Source organism: Vipera ursinii (genome assembly GCF_947247035.1).
Source record: "Vipera ursinii genome assembly, chromosome: 2".
Taxonomy (NCBI): domain Eukaryota; kingdom Metazoa; phylum Chordata; class Lepidosauria; order Squamata; family Viperidae; genus Vipera; species Vipera ursinii.
This window is the reverse complement of record NC_139513.1, coordinates 26,809,102-26,834,367: the sequence shown is the minus strand read 5'-3', so window position 1 is coordinate 26,834,367 and position 25,266 is coordinate 26,809,102. Positions and strand designations below refer to the sequence as shown.

Here is a 25,266-nt window from a genome sequence, read left to right as displayed (position 1 = left end):
GAGGCAAATTCATTTTCCTCCCCCCTCCCCCCCGTTTTTCGGCGAGTATGGTACGACCCGCCCTCCCTGCCTCCATATATGGAAATGAGGAGAGGGCCTGGGTGGGGTCAAAAGAAGGCAAGTCAAAAAAAGCCGGGAGTTCTACGGCTCCGCGCCCTGGCGGGTTGGTTTGTAGCCAATGAGGGTGAAGTAAGGAGGGGAGCGTGTGGCCAATGACAAGGCTCGAGCGCTCTAGGCGGAAGGGGCGGAAGTCTCCGGGCGGAGAGATTTTTGGAGGGAGACTTCGTCGAGATCCTTTTCCCTTCCCCCTCCTTCTCGCCGCTATGGCGGCTGGGAGTCTTTCTCGCGCCCGACTTCTGCGTCTCCGGGGAATACGCGGCGCCACTCTACCCTTCCTGGCGACCTCCGAATGGGTGTAACCCGGAAGGAGCTTCTAGAACCGGAAACTCCCCCAATAATCCCCCCCCGTTTTTCTCCAGCGCCCCCTCCTGGCTTGTTTCCCCCCCCTCATTCATCATTTGTTTCTCCATCGTCCATAGATCTTAGCTTTTCTAAGCACCATCAGGCTCCAATTCCCTCCATCCTCGTTACTTGGGACATCGTTCTCGCTGGGCAGAGAATTCCCTCAAATTCCTCTTTTTTTTTTGGTCTTCGCCTTCCCTCCGCAGGTGGTTCACTTCCATAATCTCGTCTGCAGTAGCTACCTTGTCAGCCTGCGTTGCCCTATCAGCCCTTCCTTTCTGGTTGCCCTTGGTTTTGAAATAACTTTTGTTTTTCCACTCTATGGATTCTTCCCAGTTCAACGGTGCCTGCAATGATAACTCCACCTCAGCAAGATTCCTGGCAGTGAAGAGCTGCTTGTCTCCAGGATTTATGTAGGGTAAGATTTTTTTTTGCTTAGGATAAGGTAATGTCATTCCCTCATCGGTTCTGCAAAATTGTTAATGTCGCTCTTTACATGCTTGCATCTGTCATGTTTTCTTTTTTTTCTTTTTTCTTTTTCCCCAGGCCCAGCAACACCATGTCTGAACTGAAAGATTGTCCCCTTCAATTCCATGATTTCAAGTCTGTGGACCATCTCAAAGTGTGCCCACGCTATACGGCAGTACTGGCCCGTTCTGAAGATGATGGTATAGGCATTGAAGAGCTTGACACGTTACAGTTAGAGCTTGAAACATTGCTGTCATCTGCAAGCCGCCGACTTCGGGTGCTGGAGACTGAAACCCAGGTCAGATGGTAATCGTGCTCTCATAGAAAGGCCTTTCAGCTTGAGTCTTGCAGTTACTGTTCTTTATTTAATTGATCACACACAGTCCTTACACCTGTGAAAGACGAGTCATTTTCAGAAAGCAAGAATATAGTGAAGTCTGTTATCTAGATGGCATTTGACTCCATTTTTCTAAACTATTTAGAAAAGCTAAACTAGTGTAGTCTTTAGATAAAGGTCACATCTGGCTTGGGATTGTGTCCTTATGTTGGTGCTGGAGGATGTTGTGTCACAGTTAGCTGAGGAGTTAGCTTTCCAAATGGTGACAGGAAAGAACAATTGTAGCTCAGATTTGAACTGTGGGGCCCTTGGTGCCTCTGAGCTTGGTTGCTTTCTTACAGATGCTTCATTACCTAATTAGGTTAACACCATCAGTGCAAGTCTAGTCTAGCACGGATGATGTTACCTAGTTTGGTAGCATGCATCCCATGTGCATTTGGCTCAACCACACAAAACACAGAATTATAGGCAAACTATTGTTTTTTTCCATCAGGGCTCTTGTGATGTTAGTAAGAATTCCGTAATGCAGCAGTTCTGCCAATGAACCTCTTTGCCGATTCCTCTTTCCAAGACAGATATAGGTACCTTGCTATGTGACCTTTTAATCTACCTTTTTAAATCTACCTTTTTTATTCTCATCAGATCTTGACAGACTGGCAAGACAAGAAAGGAGACAGACGATTTCTGAAAATTGGCAAGGACCATGAGGTGGGTCCTTCTATCAAACATAGCAAGCTCAAGAAGCAGAAGCTAGATGTGAAAGGAAGCCACAGCACTCCAGGACGGCCCAAATCCAAGAACCTGCAGCCTAAAATTCAAGAGTATGAATTCTCAGATGATCCAATTGATGTGCCCCGTATACCTAAAAATGATGCACCTAACAGGTAATATGAAAGTGATTGCTATCATCTTATCCATTATCACCATAAGTATCAACATTATGAAGCACAAAGAAGAAATAGGTGCATAGTTCAGTAAATAGTTACAGCAGGAATGGGCAGCCTCCAGCCTTATATTCAAAAGAGGTGGCAGAAAAAAAATGGGGCCGCTAAACATATCGCCCCCCCTCCAGTTTGCCATCCCTTGTCTTAATAATATCTGGCAATGTATTGGCCCTCATTACACGGACTGACTATCAGACTAAGTGCTCTGGGCTCTCCACATGTTGCTCTTCAATTCCCATAATCCCCAATCTCAATATGACTTGAATCCGAGGCTCTTGGCTGGGAAAGGCTGTGTACTGCTTGTGCCGACTAGGAAAGATTGTAGTTTCTTGGTAATCCAGATTTTAATGTGATATTTTAGACCAGGCATGTCAAACTTACGGGCCAGATGCATCATGCCGAAACCGCGCCCACCCCATTGCCGGCAATGGGGGGAAAAGTCGCGATATGTCACGCAACGTCACGTGACATCACGAGTTTGACATGCCTGTCTTATACTGTCGTGTTGCCTATTATAAGCAATCTTTCTAAACTATGGTTCTGTTTCCTTCTTAACTGTTTGTGTTTATAGATTCTGGGCCTCAGTGGAGCCATACTGTGCTGACCTCACCAATGAGGAGGTTCGAACCTTAGATGATCTTCTCAAGCCACCTGAAGATGAAGCTGAACACTACAAGGTAAAAAAAAAAAAAGCAGAAGCATTTCATTCAGCCTGCCCTAAATTTGGATTGAGTCTTAATTCTCCATATATTCCTCATGTTAAACTGTTGTATGGTACTTACTTTGGATCTAAGACAAACTCTGTATCAGGTAAAACCATAGGACTAAAAGGCTGTTGGCAGTTCCAATTGGCAAGACCAAGTAAGAGACAATAAGTGTTGCAGTTCAATATTTGAAGCACAACAGATTCGCCATTTCTGACCTAGAGGTTCATGACAATTGTAATTGCTAAAATGTGCGTGTTCTGTTGATTTGTCCCAATATTTTCTGTGAGTCAAAGCTTTTTAGTTGTTCTCAAGCAATAGGTTTTTCTAAGAATTTTAAACAGTAGCATTTCCAAATTTGGATGGAGGGAAGAACCTTTTTCTTTTTAAGAATTCCATAGTTACAAAACTGAAGAAAAAGTCTCTTGTCCATATGTCTAAGGAGAGTCTGAGTCATCCAGGTCATGGTTGTCCCAAATGTGCTTTTTCAAAAGGTAACTGGACTTTTAGTTTTTCCTTGAAAAAGGTTTTTTTCTCATCCAAGAAGCTTCTTCAGTTCTGACTGAATGGTGGAGGATGGAAGGATTTCTATTCCTTGCAGTCATCTGGTCGTTAGCACTCTCTCTGAGAGTCAGTGAGGCCACTTGGAGGTTTATCTGAGCCCTCAGGGTCGCCTGAATAGTGCAAATGGTTGTGGAACCTTTTTTGGAACTGCTGAAAGGACGGTAAACAGGAGATAGATGGTGTCATATGCCAACACAATCCTTTCAGCAGTTCCAAAAAAAAGGTTCCACACCCATTTGCACTATTCAGGTGACCCTGAGGGCTCAGATAAACCTCCAAGTGTCCTCACCGACTCTCAGAAAGAGTGCTAACGACCATATGACTGCAAGGAATAGAAATCCTTCCATCCTCCACCATTCAGTCAGAACGGAAGAAGCTTCTTGGATGAGAAACAAACTTTTTCAAGTCCAGTTGCCTTTTGAAAAAGCACATTTGGGACAGTCACTTGTCCAACTTTTATCTCCCACTTCCATTCCCCTCATTACTTCTTAATCTCTCTTGTAGAATGATAAAGGGAAACCTGCTTGTTCCATTAGTGGGCCTAAGACTAGGAGAGTTACAGGTCAGAAAAGCTTGAGATTTTATCCCATGTTTGCAACAGTGGGATTGCTGCGGAAAGAAATGCATATGGTACTCTTTTGGCCCTGATCTTTGAGGCTACCTGTCTGGAGAAAACATGTTTTCCCGGTTCCATTTTATTTTAGCTATCTCTTTTTAGTATCTTCTCTGGCTTATCTTGAGGAAGTTCGATCTACCCAGACAATGGAATGACATTCTGAGCCGTGATGGGGAATGAAGGGTTTTATTCTCCCACCTTAGCTGTAAAACTGCTTAGCTCTGTTAGGGAATAAGAATATTGTGCTGTAATCATTTCAAATGGAAAATTTTGGAAGGGAGGAAGAAGAGTTGAATTGGACGGAGACGGCCCAATTAGAATTAGTTCTGGGGGGGGGGAGAAAGGGAAAGCATTTGGCTACATGTACGTATCGAGACACAGTTGAATTGTTTGGGGATATTTGCCTTTCTGGTGTCTGAGCTGGCTCTCATTGACGCCTTGTTGTTCTGTCCTTGTAGATCCCACCCTTAGGAAAGCATTACTCCCAGCGCTGGGCCCAGGAAGACCTGTTGGAAGAGCAGAAAGATGGGGCTCGGGCTGCAGCTACTGCTGATAAGAAGAAAGGCATCTTGGGACCTCTGACCGAACTGGACACTAAGGGTATCCTGAGCTATTCTGTGACATCTTTTCCAGAGTGGAAGATGCCATTTTTTCTAGAAAGCTCTGCTAGTTTAGTTGCAGAACCCAGGCTTTGCGAGTAGTCCTCACTTAATAACAGTAGTTAGGAGTGGAATTTTCATTTGTTAAGTGATAGCCATAAATTACGATGTCAGATGTCCATGTCACTTAGCCATGGCCGTCTTGGCAGTTCCTAGTTATTGTCGTTAAGCAAATCAGCATGGTCATTAAGCATGGGTCTTGCATAACTACAACCTCCAGTTTCCTGCGGGCTTCCCCATTGACTTTGATAGTGGAAAGCTGTCAGGGAAAGTCACGAATCATGACTATGTAACTGCTGCAACAGTTGGTAATCCAGGCTGGTTGCTGAGTACCTGGCTTAAAGGTAAAGGTAAAGATAAAGGTTCCCCCGCACATGCGTGCTAGTCGTTTCCAACTCTAGGGGTCGGTGCTCATCTCCGTTTCAAAGCCGAAGAGCCAGCGCTTGTCCGAGGACGTCTCCGTGGTCATGTGGCCGGCATGACTAGACGCCAAAGGCACATGGAACGCTGTTACCTTCCCACCGTAGTGGTCCCTATTTTTCTACGTGCATTTTTTATGTGCTTTCGAACTGCTAGGTTGGCAGAAGCTGGGACGAGTAACAGGCGCTCACTCTGTTACGCGGCACTTGGGATTCGACCCGCCAAACTGCCGACCTTCTGATCGACAAGCTCAGCGTCCTAACCCACTGAGCCACCGCGTCCCTTGTACCTGGCTTATGATTGTGTAATTGCAGGAGTACCACAACTTTTGGAACTTTAAGGACTGATCATAAGAACCATCCATTTGGCGCCGTAGTAAAGTTCAAATGCTTGCTGAACAAGTAGTAATTAACCAAGGACCACCTGTGTAGGAAAAATGGTGAAAATTGGTAGCCCTATTGCTGACTTCAGCTCCTTGCTTCTGGGAGCTATCATTTAGCAAATACGGGGGGAAAAATCAGAGATTGCTTTATCTCTGCTTTATGCGTTTATTACCTCTAGACCAGTGTTTCTCAACCTTGGCAACTTTCAAGGTGTCTGGTTCTTCAACTCCAAGAATTCCTCAGTCAGTGATGTTGAAATGAAGCCTGATTGAGATTAGAGGTTTATAGACTGGAACCGGCTGTGTCGGTTCCTTAAAATTAACTTAAGTGTGTACAATAAAGCCAGTCCCTTCCGATCTGTTGGTTTCATTTTCTTTTTTAAAATACCGTATTTTCCGGCGGATAAGACGACTGGGCGTATAAGACGACCCCCCAACTTTTGAGATGATTTTCAAGATTTTTCATCTTATACGCCAGAAAATCAGCGAGCCCGGGAAGGCACGCCCTCCCCTCTCACTGTGGAGGAAGCAGGACAGGCTGGCGTCTAGCGGGAGCTGGCAGGGCAGTCCTGCGCACACGCGCGCTCCCCGGCTCCTAAGGAGTCCTTGGGGAGCCATGGCAGGCGCCTCACGCTCTTCCCTCTTGAGGCAGCATCGGCGGAGCCGTCTGGCGTCGGGCGGGAGCCGGCAGGGCAGTCCTGCATACGCGCGCACTCCCCGCCGATGCTGCCTCAAGAGGGAAGAGCGTGAGGCGCCTGCCATGGCTCCCCAAGGACTCCTTAGGAGCCGGGGAGCGCGCGTGTGCGCAGGACTGCCCTGCCGGCTCCCGCCAGACGCCAGCCTGCCCTGCTTCCTCCACAGTGAGAGGGGAGGGCGTGCCTTCCCGGGCTCGCTGACTTGCAGCCAAGCCGGAGCCGAAAGGGGCTTTTCCTTCCACCCACCCTTTGGAATAGACGCAAGAGCTCCCGCAAGAGCTCTTGGGGGTGGGAAGGGAGAGTCACGTTGGGGGGGACTGGACTAAGGAGGCTTGAAGTTGCTTTGCAAGAACGGGGGCGCTCGATTGATTTATGTACTATTTTCCGGCGTATAAGACGACTGGGCGTATAAGATGACTGGGTGTATAAGATGACCCCCCAACTTTTGAGATGATTTTCATGGGTTAAAAAGTCGTCTTATACGCCGGAAAATACGGTAGCATGGTGGGAATTCCAGAATTGCTCACTGCAAAGGGCCACATTTTGGCAACAGACATTGTGACTTGTCCTTCCTAGTTCTCATTTACTCCTTCATTCCCTCCAGATGTTGATGCTTTGCTGAAGAAATCGGAGTCCCAGCATGAACAGCCAGAGGATGGGTGCCCTTTTGGACCTCTCACCCAGCGCCTTCTGCAGGCACTTGTGGAAGTAAGGAATGAGAAAAAAAACCACAACCAGCTGGCTTCTTCAGCTTCAGCAGGCTCATATTTTCTGGGGGAGGACCTGTTGAAAAGCTGTACCTTGGTCTCTGCTCCTTTCCCTTTCAATCCACCTTTCTTCCTCTCTCTCTCTCTCTCCCTCTCTCCCTCTCCCTCCCTCCCTCCTTCTCTCCCCCTCTCTCCCTCCCCTCCCTCCTTCTCTCCCCCTCTCTCCCTCCCCCCTCTTTTTCTCTCTCCTTCCCTCCCCCTCTCTCTCCCTCTCCCCCCTCCCCCCTCTCCCCCTCTCCCTCACCCCCCCTCTCTCTCTAGGAGAACATCATCTCCCCCATTGAAGATTCCCCGATTCCTGAGATAGCAGGCAAAGACTCTGCAATTGATGGTGCCAGCACTTCCCCTCGGAGCCAGAACAAGCCCTTCAGGTGAGCATAGCAATTCTTTCCTTTTTGAAGGCATATTTCATTCCTTAAAACGTTTGTCCCATTCGTGTTCAGCTGAATGCTCATGTCCCGTTCGTGTTCAGGAAGCACTACAGAATATCAGTGGAATCCTAAGCAGATCCGTTTAAAGTAGTTCCTGCTGAATTTCACGGAGCCCTTTTTGCTTGGAATACAAAGAACCCCGAACTTGCATGCCTTTCGTAAGGCCTTCGGGGCAGTGGGTGTTCCTGTCTGATGTAATTCGTTTTGGTTGTTGCCTTGGTGGAATATGTAAGGTTTTGTTACATTTTTAAGACGGTTTACTTCACGTTTCTTGTTTAGTTGCTCTGAGTCATTTTTTTTTAAGGGTGGGTGGCTGTCTAAATTAGCAGCAAAATAAATAAATGTCTTACGTGGCTTTGAAAAAAATCTAGACTTAAGTAACTGAAGAAAGGTAGTGTGCAAGGAGAATAAACACTGAAAGTAAAGACCAGATGCCCTCTCAATTCCTGGCAAATAGATGGGGAAGAAATGGAGGTAGTGACAGATTTTATTTTCCTGGGCTCCAAGATCACTGCAGATGGGGACTGTAGCCAAGAAATTAAAAGACGCTTGCTCCTGGGGAGGAAAGCCATGGCAAATCTAGACAGCACACTAAAAAGCAGAGACATCACCCTGCCAACAAAAGTGCGTATAGTCAAGGCTATGGTCTTCCCAGTTGCAATGTATGGCTGTGAAAGCTGGACCATAAGGAAGGCTGAGCGCCAAAGAATTGAGGCCTTTGAACTTTGGTGCTGGAGAAGACTCCTGCGAGTCCCTTGGACTGCAAGGCGATCAAACCGGTCAGTCCTAGAGGAGATCAACCCTGACTGCTCTTTAGAAGGCCAGATCCTGAAGCTAAAACTCAAATATTTTGGCCACCTAATGAGAAGGAAGGACTCACTGGAGAAGAGCCTAATGCTGGGAAAGATTGAGGGCAAGAGAAGAAAGGGACGACAGAGAATGAGGTGGCTGGATGGAGTCACTGAAGCAGTAGGCGTGAGCTTAAATGGACTCCAGAAGATGGTAGAGGACAGGAAGGCCTGGAGGAATGTTGTCCATGGGGTCGCGATGGGTCGGACACGACTTTGCAACTAACAACAACAAAAAGACCAGATTTGATGGACTCCATTTGCTAAGGGTGTCTGAGGAACTTGGGGACTGACGTTTGTGAAAGTTAAAGCAAATAAAATATTCCTTAAAGCTAAACAAGGTAAAACGGGCAATCTGCTGCCGTGCTGGAAATCTGTGAAGAAAAAGGCAACACAGAGGGAGGAATAATTGCCCAGCCAAATGCTAAATTCCACAGAAGAGCAAGCGAAACAGGGAGTTCTACGGGAAACAAGCAATGCAAAGAAATTGAGGGTGACCGTGAAGCCGGAAGGACAAGAGATCATTTAAGGAAAGCATAGAGATGAAGTCAAGCACAATAAACAAACAGATAAGGCAAATAAAAGACAAGGCAAAGATCAACTGGAGAAAGAAGCTATGAAAAAAACCATGAAATTGTTGTTCTCCCTCATTGGATGATGCGTGCAAAGCTACAAACGCTGAACTAGAACCAGAATTCTGAAAAACGAAGTTTAAAACAAAATCCAGAAAAAGTTTGCTGGTAACAGCTAGATTGATCCAACCATTTAAAACCTTGCCAGGTGATGCAGTTAAAGTGATACTTACAGTGTGTATTCAGCTGTGGAAAACACAGCAGTAGCCAAGGGACTGGAAAAGGATCGGTTTATATTCCATGACCAAAAAAGGGCAGTCTTAAAAGAATTAAACAATTACGCTTCTCTCAAAACTCTGCTAAAATAATACCCGAGACTTTACGACCTGGACAATGCCTGGAATGAGAATCTCAGATGTACAGGCTAGATTCGGGGAAATCGCGGCTTTCAAGATCAAAATGTCTGCATTGGTTTTATTGATCACATAAAGGATTCTTCTGATTGTGCAAACCACACAGCAAATTGTGAAGAGTCCTTGAAACGTGGGTGTACCAGGCTGCCTCATCTGTCCAGGGTAGAATTTGTCTGATGATCAGATATCAGTTAGAACAGACTATACCAGGGGTAGGCAACCTCGGCTCTTTTATGACTCATGGACTTCAACTCCCAGAATTCCTGAGTCAGCTATGCTGACTCAGGAATTCTGGGAGTTGTAGTCCATGAGTCATAAAAGAGCCGAGGTTGCCTACCCCTGGACTATACAAATGGCTCAGAACATGAAGAGGAGTATGCTAAGGCTGTCATCCTTCCCTTTCAATCCACCTTTTTCCCTCTCTCCCTCCTTCTCCCTCCCTCCCTCTCTCTCCCTCCCCCTCCCCCCTCTCCTTCTCTCCCTCTCCCCCTCCCTCCCTCTCCCTCCCTCCTTCTCCCTCCCCCTCTCCCTCCCCCTCCCCCCCTCTCATTCAAAGTGATGACAGTCACTTTTAAGTTCTGTATAGAAAACATCCCGTTAAATAGAAATGGTAACTAAACCCTAACAACCTCAGATGAGTTGATAGAAGGAATGTTTATGGAATCTCTTGTTGACAACAGAACAAACACTGGTCTGCTGTTTGCTATTTTTAAAAGCTGCACTAACGCAAGCCCAGTGCAGAAGATGAAATACTGGCTGACTTTTATTTTCCTAAGCCCAAAAGGAAGTCACAGGAATAGTGACCGGTAGCCATGAAACAAGCTTGGAAGTCACTACTTTTGGAGCAAGTGCCTGGGAAAGTTCGGCCCTCAGAAAGACTGTCTGAAGAAAAACAGATGTTTTAGATTGTTATGCAGAACATTGTTGAAAATACTTTGGAAATCAAAAAAAAAAACCAAAACCAAAACAAGACATGGTGAAATAAAACCAGACTAGCCAATGGATGCTGTAATCAAGCTTAAAAGTTTTTCGGACAAGCAACATTCATCAGAAAAGGTTGTTGTTGTTGTTAGCTGCGAAGTTGTGTCCGACCCATCAAGACCCCATGGACAACGTTCCCCCAGGCCTTCCTGTCCTCTACCATCTTCTTGAGTCCATTTAAGCTCACGCCTACTGCTTCAGTGACTCCATCCAGCCACCTCATTCTCTGTCGTCCCCTTCTTCTCTTGCCCTCAACCTTTCCCAGCATTAGGCTCTTCTCCAGTGAGTCCTTCCTTCTCATTAGGTGGCCAAAATATTTGAGTTTTAGCTTCAGGATCTGGCCTTCTAAAGAGCAGTCAGAGTTGATCTCCTCTAGGACTGACTGGTTTGATCGCCTTGCAGTCCATGGGACTCGCGGGAGTCTTCTCCAGCACCACAGTTCAAAGGTCTCAATTCTTTGGCGCTCAGCCTTTTTTATGGTCCAGCTTTCACTGCCATACATTGCAACAGAAAAGATTACAATATTTGGAAAAAAAAATCAAAAGTCCGACAGTCGACTAGATGCTGTGGCTGACAAAATAAGCAGGAGCGTATAAGAAATCAAAAGAAGCAGTTTATCGACAGCCGGTCCTGGTGAATTGGCATCCAGAGGCTCACAAAGAATCAAGTGGGCAAGGAAATAACCGAAGAACAAAAAACTGTTGGCGCATAGGAATGATAGTAAATTACATGAAACAAATCGGTATTATATTTAATAAAAAGATAAGAATACTTGAAAAATAATAATAATAATAATAGGCAATGAGAGGATAGTAATACTGGCCTTCAGGTAGTGAATTTCCGGAAAAGTTCTGTGGCTCGGCGCTTAATGACACTCAGCTTGTCAGAAAGCTTGACAGCCCGGATTTGAGACCTGAGCACCACGCAACGGGGTGAGCCTCCCCATTCCTTGTCCCAGCTCTGTCCACCCAACGCTTCAAAAAGTATGCAGACGCAAGTAGATAAATAGGTACCACTTCAGCGTTGTGCCTTTGGCGTATAGCCGCGCTGGCCACACGACCAGGGAAAATGTCTTCAGACGATGCTGGCTCCCTAGGCCCAAGAAAACCCAGAGATGAGCACCATGCCTAGAGCTGGACATGACTGGACGGGGGAAACCTCGACCTTTGCAGAAGGTGGAAACATACGGGGCAACAGATGGAACAGTTTTGGGAGAACTGTTGATGTCATAGCCAAAGTTGCCCAGGAAATGCCAAAACCCACTTCAGCTGCTTGGTAGAATTTACTAGCCTTCCTTTCCCTTCAGTAAACCACCATTTTTATTTTCCTGCAGCCCTGGGCAAGTGCCTGGAAGCCGATTCATGCTGTAAAGAGCCTTTTCATAGGTGTGGGGAATATATAGAGATTGTTTAAAGTGGCTACACAGAAGAGATGGAAGTTGGTTTGGAGGTTTTGTTTTGTTTTTTGTTTTTGGCAAGAACTGGGGTGTTTGTTATTAGACCTGCCCTCTTTTTACTGTCTTGCCTGTAAATATACTAAAAAAAACACCTTTGGATTGCTATTATACACAGTACCGTATTTTCCGGCGTGTAAGACGACTGGGCGTATAAGATGACCTCCCAACTTTTATTTATTTTTTATTTATTTATTTTAATTCCATTTATATCCCGCCCTTCTCTGAAGACTCAGGGCGGCTTACAAGCTTAGCAGTAGCCTTCGTTCTATGTATATGCCTGCTTATTAGGGCTTTCACACACACCCCAAGCGGCATTATTACAAAGTCAGCTTAATTGCCCCCAACAATCTGGGTCCTTTTGAGATGATTTTCAAGATTTTTCGTCTTATACGCCGGAAAATCAGCGAGCCCGGGAAGGCACGCCCTCCCCTCTCACTGTGGAGGAAGCAGGGCTGGCTGGCGTCTAGCGGGAGCCGGCAGGGCAGTCCTGCGCACGCTCCCCAGCTGTTAAGGAGCACTCCTTAGCAGCCGGGGAGTGCGCGCGTGTGCAGGACTGCCCTGCCAGCTCCCGCCCGACACTCTTCCCTCTTGAGGCAGCATCGCTCCCCGGCTCCTAAGGAGTCCTCGGGGATGCTGCCTCAAGAGGGAAGAGCTGATTTTCCGGCGTATAAGACGACTGGGCGTATAAGACGACCCCCCAACTTTTGAGATGATTTTCATGGGTTAAAAAGTCGTCTTATACGCCAGAAAATACGGTACCTAAAGAAGAAAACTTTAAGTTGTGCCAGAGCTTTTTCCCCCCACAAACCGTGCTGGCTGTTAAAATGTGTTTAAGGAACACGGAATATGTATGATGCCCAGATTCCTAGTGTAGGTACTCCTTGACTTAACAACAGCAACTGAGCCCAAAATGTCTGTTGCTCAGTGAAACATTTGTCAAGTGAATTTTGCCCTGTTTTATGACCTTTCCTGCCACAGTCGTTAAGTGAATCGCTGCAGTTGCTGAGTTAGTAACGTGCTTGTTAAGTGAATCTGGCTTCCCCCATTGATTTTGCTTGTTAGAAGGTCACAAAAGGCGATCCCGTGGCCCCCTGGGACACGGCAGCCGTCATATATACGAGTCGGTTGCCAGGCATCTGAATTTTGATCACATGACCTGACGGATGCTGCAGCGGTCCAAAGTGTAAAAAAAAAAAAAGGTCATAAGTCACTTTCTTCAGGGCCATGCTAACTTTGAATGGTCTGTAAATTAACTGTTGTAAGTCGGGGACGTACTTGTAAGGCTGCTTCTGTTGTCTTGTCCTCTTCAGCGTACCCCACACAAAATCTCTTGAAGGCCGCATCAAGGAAGAGCTGATTGCTCAAGGGCTGCTGGAGTCAGAGGACCGACCGGCCGAGGACTCGGAGGACGAAGTGTTAGCCGAGCTGCGGAAGAGACAGGCTGAACTCAAGGCGTTAAGCACACACAACCGGACCAAGAAAGTTGAGCTGCTCAGGTGAGATACAAGCGACAAGTCTGCTCCTCCTCTCCTTTGTTCTCGACTTACAACTTGAGCCCAAATTTCTGTGCCTAAGCGAGAAAGTTGTGAAGTGAATTTTGCCCCGTTTTAACAATCTTCCTGGTTAAGTGAATCACTGCAGTTGTTTAAATGAGTCGGTTGCCTAGTGTCCGAACTTCGATCACGTGACCATGTGCGAGTGCTGCAGTCGTAAGTCACTTTTTTTCAGTGCCTTTGTAACGTTGAGCCGTCACTAAATCAGGGGTGTCGAACTCGCAATGTCACATGACATGGTGGCACAACGTATCGCGGCTTTTCCCCCCATTGCCGGCAGTGGAGTGGGCGCGGTTTCAGGCATGACGCATCCGGCCAGCGTGCCGGCAGTTTTGACACCCCTGCGCTAAATGAACTTAAATGTAAGTCGAGGACTTAAGCGGTAAAGTCCGATCGAGGAGGTGAGGATCCAGAGACGACTCAAGAGTTTTGTTTTGTTATCCTTACAGGCTGGCCAAAGAGGAACTTCACAGGCAAGAGCTGCGGCAACGTGTGCGGATTGCTGACAACGAAGTCATGGACGCCTTCCGCAAGATCATGGCCGCCCGGCAGAAGAAGCGCACCCCAACCAAGAAGGAAAAAGATCAAGCTTGGAAGAGCCTCAAGGAACGCGAGAGCATCCTTAAGCTGCTAGATGGTTAATGCTACAAGACGCCTGGCCGAGCTTCTCCGTTTGAGCCATAACGGAGGCCCCAGCTTAAGGGGAGATGTCAGCCGCAGATGCAGACTCTGTAGCAGCATCCTCACTGGTTTGTCATCACTCCTCTTGCTGTATATTTCAGCTGAGACTCTGGACAGGTTGGCTTCCAGCAGTGTGCCTTCTCTTTCTGGGGGTGGCTTTGAGCCCTGTGGTGTGCTGTGAAATAAGCACCCGGGATTGCTTAAAGCGGCAGTCCCATCTGGAAGGACAATTATGCTGTGGCATCAAGGCGCGACGGAGCAAGATCTATACTAAGTCTTGTGCACCAAATGCCGGGTTTCAGGATCTGTCAGCAGCATAAACTGGAACAGATGGTGGGTCGTTCTTGAAGTTAGATTTTTATTCCATTCCCCCCCCCTTCCTACGGCTCTTCCTTTATTGGTGTTGAGGAAAACAGCACCTGGAAAGCGATAGGCACAAGGAAGGCCAAGCGTGGGAGCGTAATTTCTGAAAGGCCTGTCTTTCCTTAAGTTTGGGAACGATTTATTGACTCTGTGGCTGCGCCAAATGTATCTCATCAGCAATTAGGACTGAGCTAAGATGAAACAGCCAGGGAAGTTCCGAGGCAGGGGTACAATTGTTGTTCTACGGGCGGTTTAAGTAGATGCCTGTTGTATCTGTAGAACTGTAGAGGGAACGGCGTGCCTCCTTCTGCATTTCACCGTTCAGACGTGGTTACAATCCAAACTCTTATCAAAGGATGAGGCCTGCGCTACTTGGATGGACATATTTTTGCTAGGCAGCTACGATGTCTTCACTTCCTATTTTGCTCATTGTCTTCCTGTGATGGTGTTGAGGGTTGCGCGTTCCCCCTTCCAGCTCCGTAGAGTTGAGGGAAAGGAGTTGTCCTCCATGCAAGCAAGCTGGGAAAGGCTAGTGGGGTCCTGGGGCAAAGGCTGAGCATTTGGAACATTCAACGGTCCAAGGAAGAAAACAGGATTGAGTGTTTCGGTGGAACCGGCTGATTGACCCAGTCTCGCCCCATGTAATTTCCAGAAACGCACAATTCATCATCGACATTGCAGATGGCTAGAAGTGCGGTTAGGAAACACAAGGTAGGGTGATAGTGGGAGGAGAGATTCCTTCCTCCTCCAGAATCCATATTTTAACCCAGCCTCACTCAGAAACTCCCAGGAAAGGGAGAAAGTAAGCTGGGAAGAAGCCTAACCAAAAGTCTTTTGTTAAGAAGAGAGGAAGAATAGCCCTTCCATGAGCCATTCACAGGCAGGGCAATGAGCCACTGCGCTCCCGTGGTTCTTTCCTGCAAGCTGCCTATGGGCTGAACCCATTTTGGGAGCTCTTTATTCCCACCAGCCATTTGGCAGGCAAACTGTACGAAACATTGGCAGACTGGTGATAAAAAGAGCACAAGGGCGGGACCAGGCCATCTGCGTCCTCTTCCTCACTCGGGTACGGATAAATCGTTGCCTCGGGAGCCTGCTTGTCTTCATCAAAAAAGCCACGTGTGTGCAGGTTTAGTCTGCTTGCCTGTCCATCTCTTCTTCCTTGATCAATTTCACCTTCTGACCTCGGGCTCCTTTTGTATTCTTGACTGTTCCAGGATGAGTGTGTTCACTCTCGCTGAAACTGATCACAACACAGTGCTGGGGGGAGGGGGAGTGGGGGCAAGTAATGTAACACTGTTGATAACCAGTCGGAGAAGAGGCTTGAGCAGATGTTTGCATTTGCCTTGGATTATATCCGCCTGTTGTATGGACAGACCTCTTCCACCACCAGCTTGTTCAAAGACTGACTGATCACTCCCAGTTTTCTTATTAAGCATACAATGTATTTTTTTTTACCCTCTTCCCTGGTTTGGAGTCCTTTTTGCTTCCCTGTTTACCAGCAAGTTTCAACATTCGGTCCATTGTTTAAAGACTCTTCAAACTCCATTGCTTTGGAAAAAAACACAAAAACATAAATGGCGTTAGGGGTAAGAGCCAGAAAACAAACTATAGGTGCATGACGAAAAGTAGAAGAGCTGGCATTTGGAGAAAAGATCAGAATGAATAAATCCAGGAGCAACTGGTGACTATGGTGTGTCTGATTTCTTTCCCCCAAATTCCTTGGGGAGGGGCTGAGAGTTTGTGGGGCGGGGTGGTGTTGCACGGCAGTTGAATGGCTGAATGTCTAGTTTCACATGACGTGTTGACTCGTTAAATATTCTGTGCGGGAACATCTGGTATATTGAAATAAAAGCTAATCAAACTGGTTGGGTTTATACAGTACTCTAAAGCAGGGGTTCCCAACGCCCGGTCCATGGACTGGCAGTGGTGCGTAGCATGCCAGAAACCAGGCCATGCAAACAAATGAAATCCCATCTATGGGATGCAGGGAGCATGCAAAACCACACCCCCTCCAGTCCATGGAAAAAACCTCTCTCCATGGAACCGGTCCCTGGTACCCAAAAGTTTGGGGGCCGCTGCTCTAAAGCAACTCACAAAGAGTTAAAAGTGAAGTTAATACATGGGGGTGGGATGTGGCTGTTTAGCTGCCTGGTGATCATAGTCAATTTAATGAACGAACATTGATTTCCACATAACAGGATGATTGACTGTTGAATGATTATGTGCCATCAAGTCATTTTCAACTCCTAGCAACAGCATAGATTTTTCTCCATGACGATCTGTTCCTCACCTGTTCTTTCATGTCTGCCAATGGTGCATTCATCGCCACCGCAACTGAATCTATCCATCTCGCTGCTGGTTGTTCTCTTCCACCTTTCCTCAGGATTAGAGCCTTTTCCAGAATGTGTCTGAAGTAGGATAATTTGAGCCTGGTCATTTGTGCCAGGAGTGAGGGGTCTGCATTTATTTCTTCAATGATCTATTGGTTTGTTTTCTTGGCTGTCATAACAGGCTATATAGGGACTGTGAAACGTTTTGTCTGGAATATTGGTTTTAAGAAACGTTCCACAAAACTACTTACTTTCCTGTGTTCTCTAAGACTGAAACGATTGGCACAGAGACAGACATGACCATGCAGAAATGGGGATTGTCACATACATTTTGCTGTTGTGCAGTATGATTATATTGGAAAGATGCAAAAAGGACAAAAATAAAACAAGATACTCTTACCTATTCCAAAATAATTCAAAGAGATAAATTCTCAAGACATCACTCAGGATTAAAAGGCAAGAGGAAAAGAAATTGTAAATTATACAGCGTAAACAACATTTCTGTTTAAGTTCCATCCTGGACACTTCATATTTTTGAATCTCAGTGTCCTGTCTTACCACTTTTCAGTGTCCTGTCTTACCACTTTTCAATCTCTATATCTAAGAATTATCATTAAAAAAAATTCATTAAGCTTCACTGGACAATTTTCTTTCCGCTCTTCAGAATATTTCTAGTTTGTACCCTCCAGCTTGTACCACTATCCTTCATTTTCTCTAAGGTCCTCTTTCATTAGTCTACTCTAGCCTAATAGCCTGCCAAGCAATAGTCTAGTAGTAGAAACTTATTGTGAGTGTAGAATTGATAGGAAGAAGAGCCAGACGTGTTACCCTGAACTGGAAGACATAAGATAAATAGTCAAAAAATAATAACCACTGTGTAAATGGATTCAAGTATTTGAGTTTTGCAGTCAGGCACCAAGTGGCTTTCAATGTTGGTTGTGATCTCTCTTAAAATATGGGAGAATTTGGTGGAGATAAGCTAAAAAAAATACAAGGAAGATTACTGAATTTCAGCTGATCTTAGCTAGAGACACTATAACTCACTTGGCACCGTTATGTTGGGACTACAACTCAAATGGTTTTCAACCAATGCTGGAAGACTGGGATAGATCCGACACAACTGGAGGATGCTAAAGTGAAGAAAGCTATACTGCTCTACAAGGATCTAGATCAGGGGTAGGCAACCTTGGCTCTTTTATGACTCATGGACTTCAAGTCCTAGAATTCCTAGAATTCCATGGCTGGCTCAGGAATTCTGGGAGTTGTCCATGAGTCATAAAAGAGACAAGGTTGCCTACCCCTGATCTAGATATTGGTAGCTACCAACTCTCAGCTGATGGGTCTCTCCTGGTAACTATACCGGTTGGAGAGCTGTCCTGCCCAGTCCAGCTCAGGCAGGAAGGCAGTAAATTCCAAATACAAGCACGGTCGTGTGTTGAATAGCTACCGGTTAAAAAAAAGCGGGGGGCCGGGAAGAGAGAGAGATGAATCGGCAAAATGAAAAGAATCCCCCAAGCTAATTTTCCCGCGTAGAAATTCATCCCCGCACCAAAACCTCTACGGAAACCGTACAGAATGCTTTCGTTTTCCCCAGATACGTCTAACTTTCCGCGAAGGTTTTGGCAATCTGAAATTCCAGGGGAAAAAAAAGTAAGACCCAGCACTCCTCTGTAGAAATCAGGTCCCTCTCTCAAACATAACTTAGGTACATGTTATCATATTTGGTATCATAAAGGCTTATTGGGGGAAAAATACATGCTTGGCTAGAAAAAATATTAGGAGAACATGTAGCATTTAATCTCGATTTTTTTTATTAGGTATAGCACCAGAAAAGACTAACAAACAAAATTTATACTTGGTTTTACACAGGGCTTTTTTTCTTGTAGAACGCTCAGAACGGAGTTCCGGCACCTTTTTTGGATGGAACCTTGTAGGGTAGGCAAGGCGGGTTGTATGACATGTGTGAGTTCCGGCACCTTTTTCTTTTACAAAAAAAGCACTGGTTTTACATATTGTAACTGCAGCAAGAATAAGTTATGTGCAAGGCTGGAAAAATGAACAAATGCCGTCAGAAGAAGAGGCAATAAAGAAGATATTGGAATGCGCAGAGATGGACAGATTGACCATCTTTGTCTAAAAGACAAAGAAGAATCAGAATACTATAAAAGCTGGAATCTATTTTATAAATGGTTGGAAGAGAGAACCAAAGAGTAGAATTTGTATATGTATCAGCGTGTTATGAACCCAGCTCGCATGTTGTTTGAAAAACTAACAACTTTATCTATATATCTCGATATCTAGATATCTAGATCTCTCTCTCTCTCTCTCTCTCTCTCTCTTTCTATCTATCTATCTATCTATCTATCTATCTATCTATCTATCTATCTATCTATCTATCCCAGCAGGCTCAAGGTTGACTCAGCCTTCCATCCTTCCGAGGTAGGTAAAATGAGGACCCAGATTGTTGGGGGCAATTAAGCTGACTTTGTAATAATGCCGCTTGGGCTGTGTGTGAAAGCCCTAATAAGCAGGCATATACATAGAATGAAGGCTACTGCTAAGCTTGTAAGCCGCCCTGAGTCTTCGGAGAAGGGCGGGATATAAATGGAATTAAAATAAAATAAATAAAAAAAATAAAAATATCTATCTATCTGTCTGTCTGTCTGTCTGTCTGTCTGTCTGTCTGTCTGTCTATCTATCTATCTATCTCTCGCTGGAGTGCGAATCTTTTTTTTTTTTTTTTATTTAATTTTTTTTATTAAATTTATTATTTAAAAACATTGGACACAGTACCAGCGAGCTGACAAACCTTTTTGTCTACAATGTTTAAATATATATATATATACATGTATATATGTACATCAAAAATACACTTAAATACACTTAGATTACAAATCGGTGAAATACCACAATATTTAAAACAGTGAGCTAGTCTGTAAAACCTAATAGAGACCTTTCTTTTTATCCATCCAAAGATACAATTTGTTCCAAATTCTATAATAGTCTGATTGATCTTTATTCTTTAATTCCAAAGTTAATCTGTCCATTTCAGCGCAATCCCAAATTTTCCTAATAACCTCTTTTTGTCCTGGGATCTCATTCTTTTTCCATTTTTGCGCAAATGATATTCTAGCTGCTGTGATAATATGGATCGTTAAGTATAGCACATCTTTAGGATATTTCTCTTTCGTGATTCCCAACAAGAAAAGTTCTGGACTAAACTCCAGATCTTGTTTCAATATTTCTTTCAGCCAAATCCAAATCATTCTCCAAAATTTTTGTGTTTTACTGCAAGACCACCACGTGTGGAAGTATGTGCCTATCTCTTCAGAACACTTCCAACATTTGGGAGATACTGTTGTGTACATTTTTGCTAAGCGGGCTGGGGGGAGATGCCATCGGTAAAACATTTTAAATAAATTTTCTTTATACGATGAGGCCAGTGTTATCCTTTTATTCCTATCCCAAATTGTTTGCCAAGTATCTAGGTCGATGTTATGTCCTAAATTGTTAGCCCAGATCAACATGGGGTCTTTCACTTGCTCTTCAAACAGCTTATATCCCAAAAGTAATTTATAAAAATTCCTTATTTGTTTAGAGTCCGGTCCCAATAATATTTTGTCCAATGCTGTTTCAGAGGTATATATCCCCCATTCATTTTTATCCTTCCTAAATCTCGATTGGATTTGTAAGTAGGCCCACCAATCGAGTTTTATACCTTGTAATTCTAGTTCATTCCTAAGTTTCAATTCCCCCTCCTCATTCAGAATATCCTTGTATGAGATTATGTTACCCAAATCAAACAGATTTGGGTAAACTATCGCTTCAAGGGTGGATAGCCAGACCGGTATTTTGGTGTAATTGTGAGATCTAATTTTTTTCCAAGTATTGAGTAGCGCTTGCCTGATCCGGTGTCTTTGAAAATGCGAGAAAAGACCTTGTTTCTCCGTCCATAGGAAAGCATGCCAGCCATATTGCAAATCGTGACCCTCTAAAGTTAATAGTCTTCTATTTCTCAAGATTACCCATTCTCTAATCCAGCTCAGGGCCGCGGCGTGGTAATATAATTCCCAGTCTGGCAATCCAAAACCCCCATTTTCCTTCGTGTCTTGTAAATATTTCAATTTAATTCTTGGTTTTTTCCCCTGCCAAATAAAATTTAGTGATAATTTATCCAAATTTCGAAAAAATTTAGAGTCGAGTTGAATTGGGATATTCTGAAACAGAAACAGGATTTTAGGCAGAATATTCATCTTAATGACAGCGATTCTTCCCAATAATGAGAGTTTTAGGTTTCCCCATCTTTCCAGGTCACCTTTTATTTGATTCACTACACTATCATAATTATCCTTTTTGAGTGAAGTGCATCTAGCCGTAATGTTAATCCCTAAATATTTTATTTTCTTGACTATTTCTATATCCGTGATTTCGGCCAGATTACCTTTTTGTTTATTGGTCATATTTTTAACAATCATCTTGGTCTTATTTCTATTTATTCGCAGTCCGGCAACCTCACCATATTTAGATAATTCTTCCAATAGCTTTGGTCCCGTCTGACATGGATCCTCCATAATAAAAACTAGATCGTCCGCGAAAGCTTGCAATTTAAAGGTTTCCTTTTTAATGGTTAATCCTTTTATCTTTGGGTCGTTTCTTATAGTTCTCGTTAATACTTCAAGAGTCAATATAAACAGCAACGGTGATAAGGGGCAGCCTTGCCGTGTTCCCTTTTGAATTTGAAACTTGCTAGATGCTTCCCCATTAATAATTATTTTTGCTTCCTGATTGTCATAAATTGCCCTAATTATATTTATAAATTTTTCACCCATATTCATAAAGCTAAGCTGTTGGCACAAAAAAGACCAATTAACATTGTCAAATGCCTTTTGGGCGTCTAAGAAAAGTAATGCCATCTGTTGTTCGCTATGTAATTCATAGTACTCCAATGTATCTAATATTATTCTAATGTTGTGCTTAGTGTGTCTCTTAGCGAGAAAACCATTTTGATCTGCGTGTATGAAATCATTCAGAAATCGTTTCAATCGTTCCGCTATAATTGATGTAAATATCTTGTAGTCCGAGTTAAGAAGTGATATGGGTCTGTAATTTTGGATTAATGTATGGTCTGTGTTATCTTTCGGAATAAGGGTTATGTTTGCCTCTAGCCAAGATTTAGGCGTCCTTGCGCCTTCTAATACTGCGTTAAATACCTCCACTAGGGGTTGAGCTAGGATATCCTAGCTGGAGTGCGAATCTAAAGGAGAGCGGCTTGGCTTTGCAAGAGGAGGCGAGCCGAGAAAGCGAGCCAGGGCCGCAGGGGGCGAAGTTCCCGCGCCGTCCCCAAATCCAAAGGTTATTCAGGTCCGGGGCGGGCAACAGGCGGACACGCGCTTGCCTGAATTTATGAATGGGGCCGTCTTGGCACGCCGCCCCACCGGCGCTTCCTCCTCCAGCCTTTAGTTAATTTGCGTTTAAAGCCCGTCGCCGGGCCGTTCCCGCCCCCCGGGGCCGCCGATTGGCTCTCTTTGCCGGCCTGACTCCGCCCCCTCCGTGACTCTGACTCCTGGCGGGCGGCTGGAGAGGCCGGGCAAAGGCGAGGAGAGAAGCGGGAGCGACGCTTCCTTCCAGCTCCGGACACCACAGGGCGGGGAGGGGCGGGGCGGGGGTCGCAGGGACTTCTCCCGCCGGAGCCAGCCTTCCCGGGAAGCCGCCGGACGGACCTCCCGTGCGCGATCCCCTCCTCCTCCTCCTCCTGCCCGTAAGTCAGCCTGGACAGATTGGCAGGGATGGAGCGGCGAGACTGCGTGGCATTGTCCGTCTGGATCGGCTGCTTCTGCCGCCGGCGCCTGGGCGTCTTTGCCGGCGGCAGCTGCCTCTTTTGCGCCGCTGCCGGCCGCGTACGGCGGAGAAGCAAGCGCGCGTGTGTATCTGCCGTGCCGGAGAGTTCCCGTGTGTGTGTGTGTGTGTGTGTGTGTGCTTGCGTTGGGTCTGCCTGCCGTTGGCTTCTGCTGGCGACCTGTAGGAGAGACAAGCCTGCGGGTTGTCCGTCCAGCCGCTTGGCTGTAAGGATTGCCCGTCCAGGCCATGCGGGTAGAGGGTGGGTGGTGGTGGACTTGCCCCTCCGCCCATTCTTAAAGCCAAAGGGCTATGCGAGTCTTCCCTTTAATTCTTGGCCGGTTGAATTTCGCTTTCACACGTTCTTCAAGCTGGACGGCTAAGGCTGGCAGGGACGATCTTCGTTTCCAAGACTGCTCCTCCGTGCTTCTTTACTTGCGAGTTAGCCCGACTGAAACGGCAGGACTTTACGGTTGCGGGAACCCGGGTTTAGGGTGGCGGCTTGTGCACTTGTTCCCTCTCGGTTAGTGGCGGTTCTGCCCTCTCTTTGACGCCTCCCCTCCCTCTTCTCCTGGCATGCTCGCCCGCCCTGTGACTGTGCCCTGGGCATGGGTGGTGGGCATAGGCTGGCACCTGCATAAGTGAGCGTTGGCTTGCAGCGAGGAGGAGCAGGCAACCCGCTGCTGCGCTCTCTGTGTTTAAAAGGAGGCTCCCAGGAGTCCCTGCCCACATGGCCAATGCAGAGATTATGGGGAGTGTGGCGTGCCTGTGTGTGCGAATGAAAAGGGCAGCAGATCGCCTGAAATGTTTAGTTGATTTTGACTTGATGCAACAAAACCTGTACTGGGTTCCGTATCAGGCGACTGATAACTGGCCCTCACCTCCATTCTTCCTGCTCACACCTGGGTACATATTGTTTCTTTGAATGGGTTGGCTATCTGTGGGCTTTGTGGAGACCAAACTCTGTACATACAACATGAACAGGCTTGGTTTCTCTACACCTGGGGGTGGGGGGGAGGTGGCAGAGAAAGCCAGATCCTTTGCTTTGAATTGACGGGTCGGTCAATATGCTAATGTTCATCTACTGATTTTTTTATTTATTTGGAAAGACGCACCTGAGTAGGAAAATATGGGTTAGAACTTGGGTTTCGTTAGCTTCTGTGTCTGTGTACAGGCGTACAGGGTGTGTGTGTGTGTGTGTGTGTGTGTGTGTGTTCCTGTAAAGGTAAGCCTGTGATTGTCTTAGCTTCTGCCTGTCTTTGGATGTGCGCATTATATAATTGTTTTGTAGGTTCTGCCGCTCTTATGAGTGCTGTGCATAGCTTTCTTTCTACCACAGTATTCCCTCTTTTGTGTTGCCTATCCCATCCCAGCATCCTCTAATTCAACTGCAGCTCTCCCACCCAGCTGGCCGGGATATGATGGATTTTGTAGTCCATCACACAGGTCTACCTGGGCAATCATCACCATGTGGGCATATTTGAAGCCTTGGCATAGAATCTATCTTTGCAGCTCTGTTTCCTCTCCTTATTCATAGTGAATGTTAATATTTTCTTAATTCTTCTTTCAAAGGTGACAAGACTGGAGTTTGTCACATTTAACATTTCTTTGGCTAAGGGGTCTCCTTGTCTCAGTGCACTGAGACAATGCTCTAATGAAGACAATGGAAAAAGGATTGCTAATGCTAATCACCAGATTGATAATGTAGATTATGACCATGGAGAGCTTCTCAATTGTGCTTGCATTGTCGTGATCATACTTCTCCCCTCCTTTTTTGTTTTCTGGGGGAAAATTGTGCTCAGCACTGTTCTGTTTAGCATCTGTTCATCTAGCGAGATGTTGCAGTTGTTTGGCGGCTGCTGTTGAAAATCAAAAGGTTAGTCAGCTCCAGGAATGTCCACAGACTAAGGTAATAATAAGATGGTGGTTCTAGCCCAATACTCAAAGCCCTTGCCCCTTTTTACAGTACATGGACTTTGCATATGATGCACAGAAAGGGGCAGGACTTCAGTCACACAATCAGGGTGCTATCTAGACTTTTTTTTTAACCACCTCCCGTGGACCCCTCATGAGCAACTTCTGGTCATTTTGCTCTACCCTATGGCTTCAACCAGAGATAGACCAGGAACTCCCCTTTTCAGCTTTTTCTAGACCAGCAGGCAGTAAGTCAAAGACGACGCCTCTTTCACATCCCCAACAGGTACTGTGCAATGTGGATATTTATTTATTTGTTTATAATAATAATAAAGTTGGAAGGGACCTTGGAGGTCATCTAGTCCAACCCCCTGCTCAGGCAGGAAACCCTATACCATTTTGGACAAATGGCTGTCCAGTCTCTTCTTAAAAACTTCCAGTGTTGGAGCATTCACCCCTTCTGGAGGCAGGCTGTTCCACCGATTAATTGTTCTAACTGTCAGGAAGTTTCTCCTTAGTTCTAGGTTGCTTTTGTCTTTGATTAGTTTCCATCCGTTACTTCTTGTCCTGCCTTCAGGCGCTTTGGAAAATAGGTTGACTCCCTCTTCTTTGTGGCAGCCCCTGAGATATTGGGACACTGCTATCGTGTCACCCCGCGTCCTTCTCTTCATTAAACTAGACATACCCAGTTCCAGCAACCGTTCCTTATATGTTTTAGCCTCCAGTCCCCTGATCATCTTTGTTGCTCTTCTCTGTACTCTTTCCAGAGTCTCAACATCTTTTTTACATTGTGGTGACCAAAACTGGATGCGGTATTCCAAGTGTAGCCTTACCAAGGCATCGTAAACTGGTATTAACACTTCACATG

The 25,266-nt window shown here is 45.6% G+C and overlaps 2 protein-coding genes and 1 long non-coding RNA gene across 5 annotated transcripts in view; all 3 read left to right on the top strand.

Moving 5' to 3' along the window:
• LOC310636369 overlaps positions 1-25,266 on the top strand; it is a 431,277-nt gene that overhangs the window by 159,127 nt on the left and 246,884 nt on the right. The gene's annotated exons all lie outside the window — the stretch shown is intronic.
• Positions 89-15,973, top strand: TADA3 (transcriptional adaptor 3). 2 transcript variants are annotated; one of them, XM_083356038.1, is made up of 9 exons: positions 89-880; positions 1,009-1,228; positions 1,910-2,151; positions 2,783-2,888; positions 4,554-4,695; positions 6,856-6,959; positions 7,280-7,389; positions 13,030-13,215; positions 13,722-15,973. In XM_083356038.1, exons 2-9 carry the CDS (start codon positions 1,022-1,024, stop codon positions 13,912-13,914), a joined length of 1,290 nt encoding a protein of 429 aa, XP_083212164.1. In that variant the 5' UTR covers positions 89-880; positions 1,009-1,021; the 3' UTR covers positions 13,915-15,973. The 2 variants fall into 2 exon arrangements, with proteins under 2 accessions (XP_083212164.1, XP_083212163.1); XM_083356037.1 differs by having other exon boundaries at positions 89-1,228.
• The window catches only part of CAMK1 (calcium/calmodulin dependent protein kinase I), a 40,725-nt gene continuing 37,674 nt past the window's right edge, over positions 22,216-25,266 (top strand). Inside the window, exon 1 of one of the 2 annotated variants that reach the window (XM_083356067.1) lies at positions 22,216-22,407. The gene's annotated coding sequence lies outside the window, so the exon portion shown is untranslated. The remainder of the gene's footprint in view (positions 22,408-25,266) is intronic. The other variant, XM_083356068.1, reaches the window with a different exon arrangement.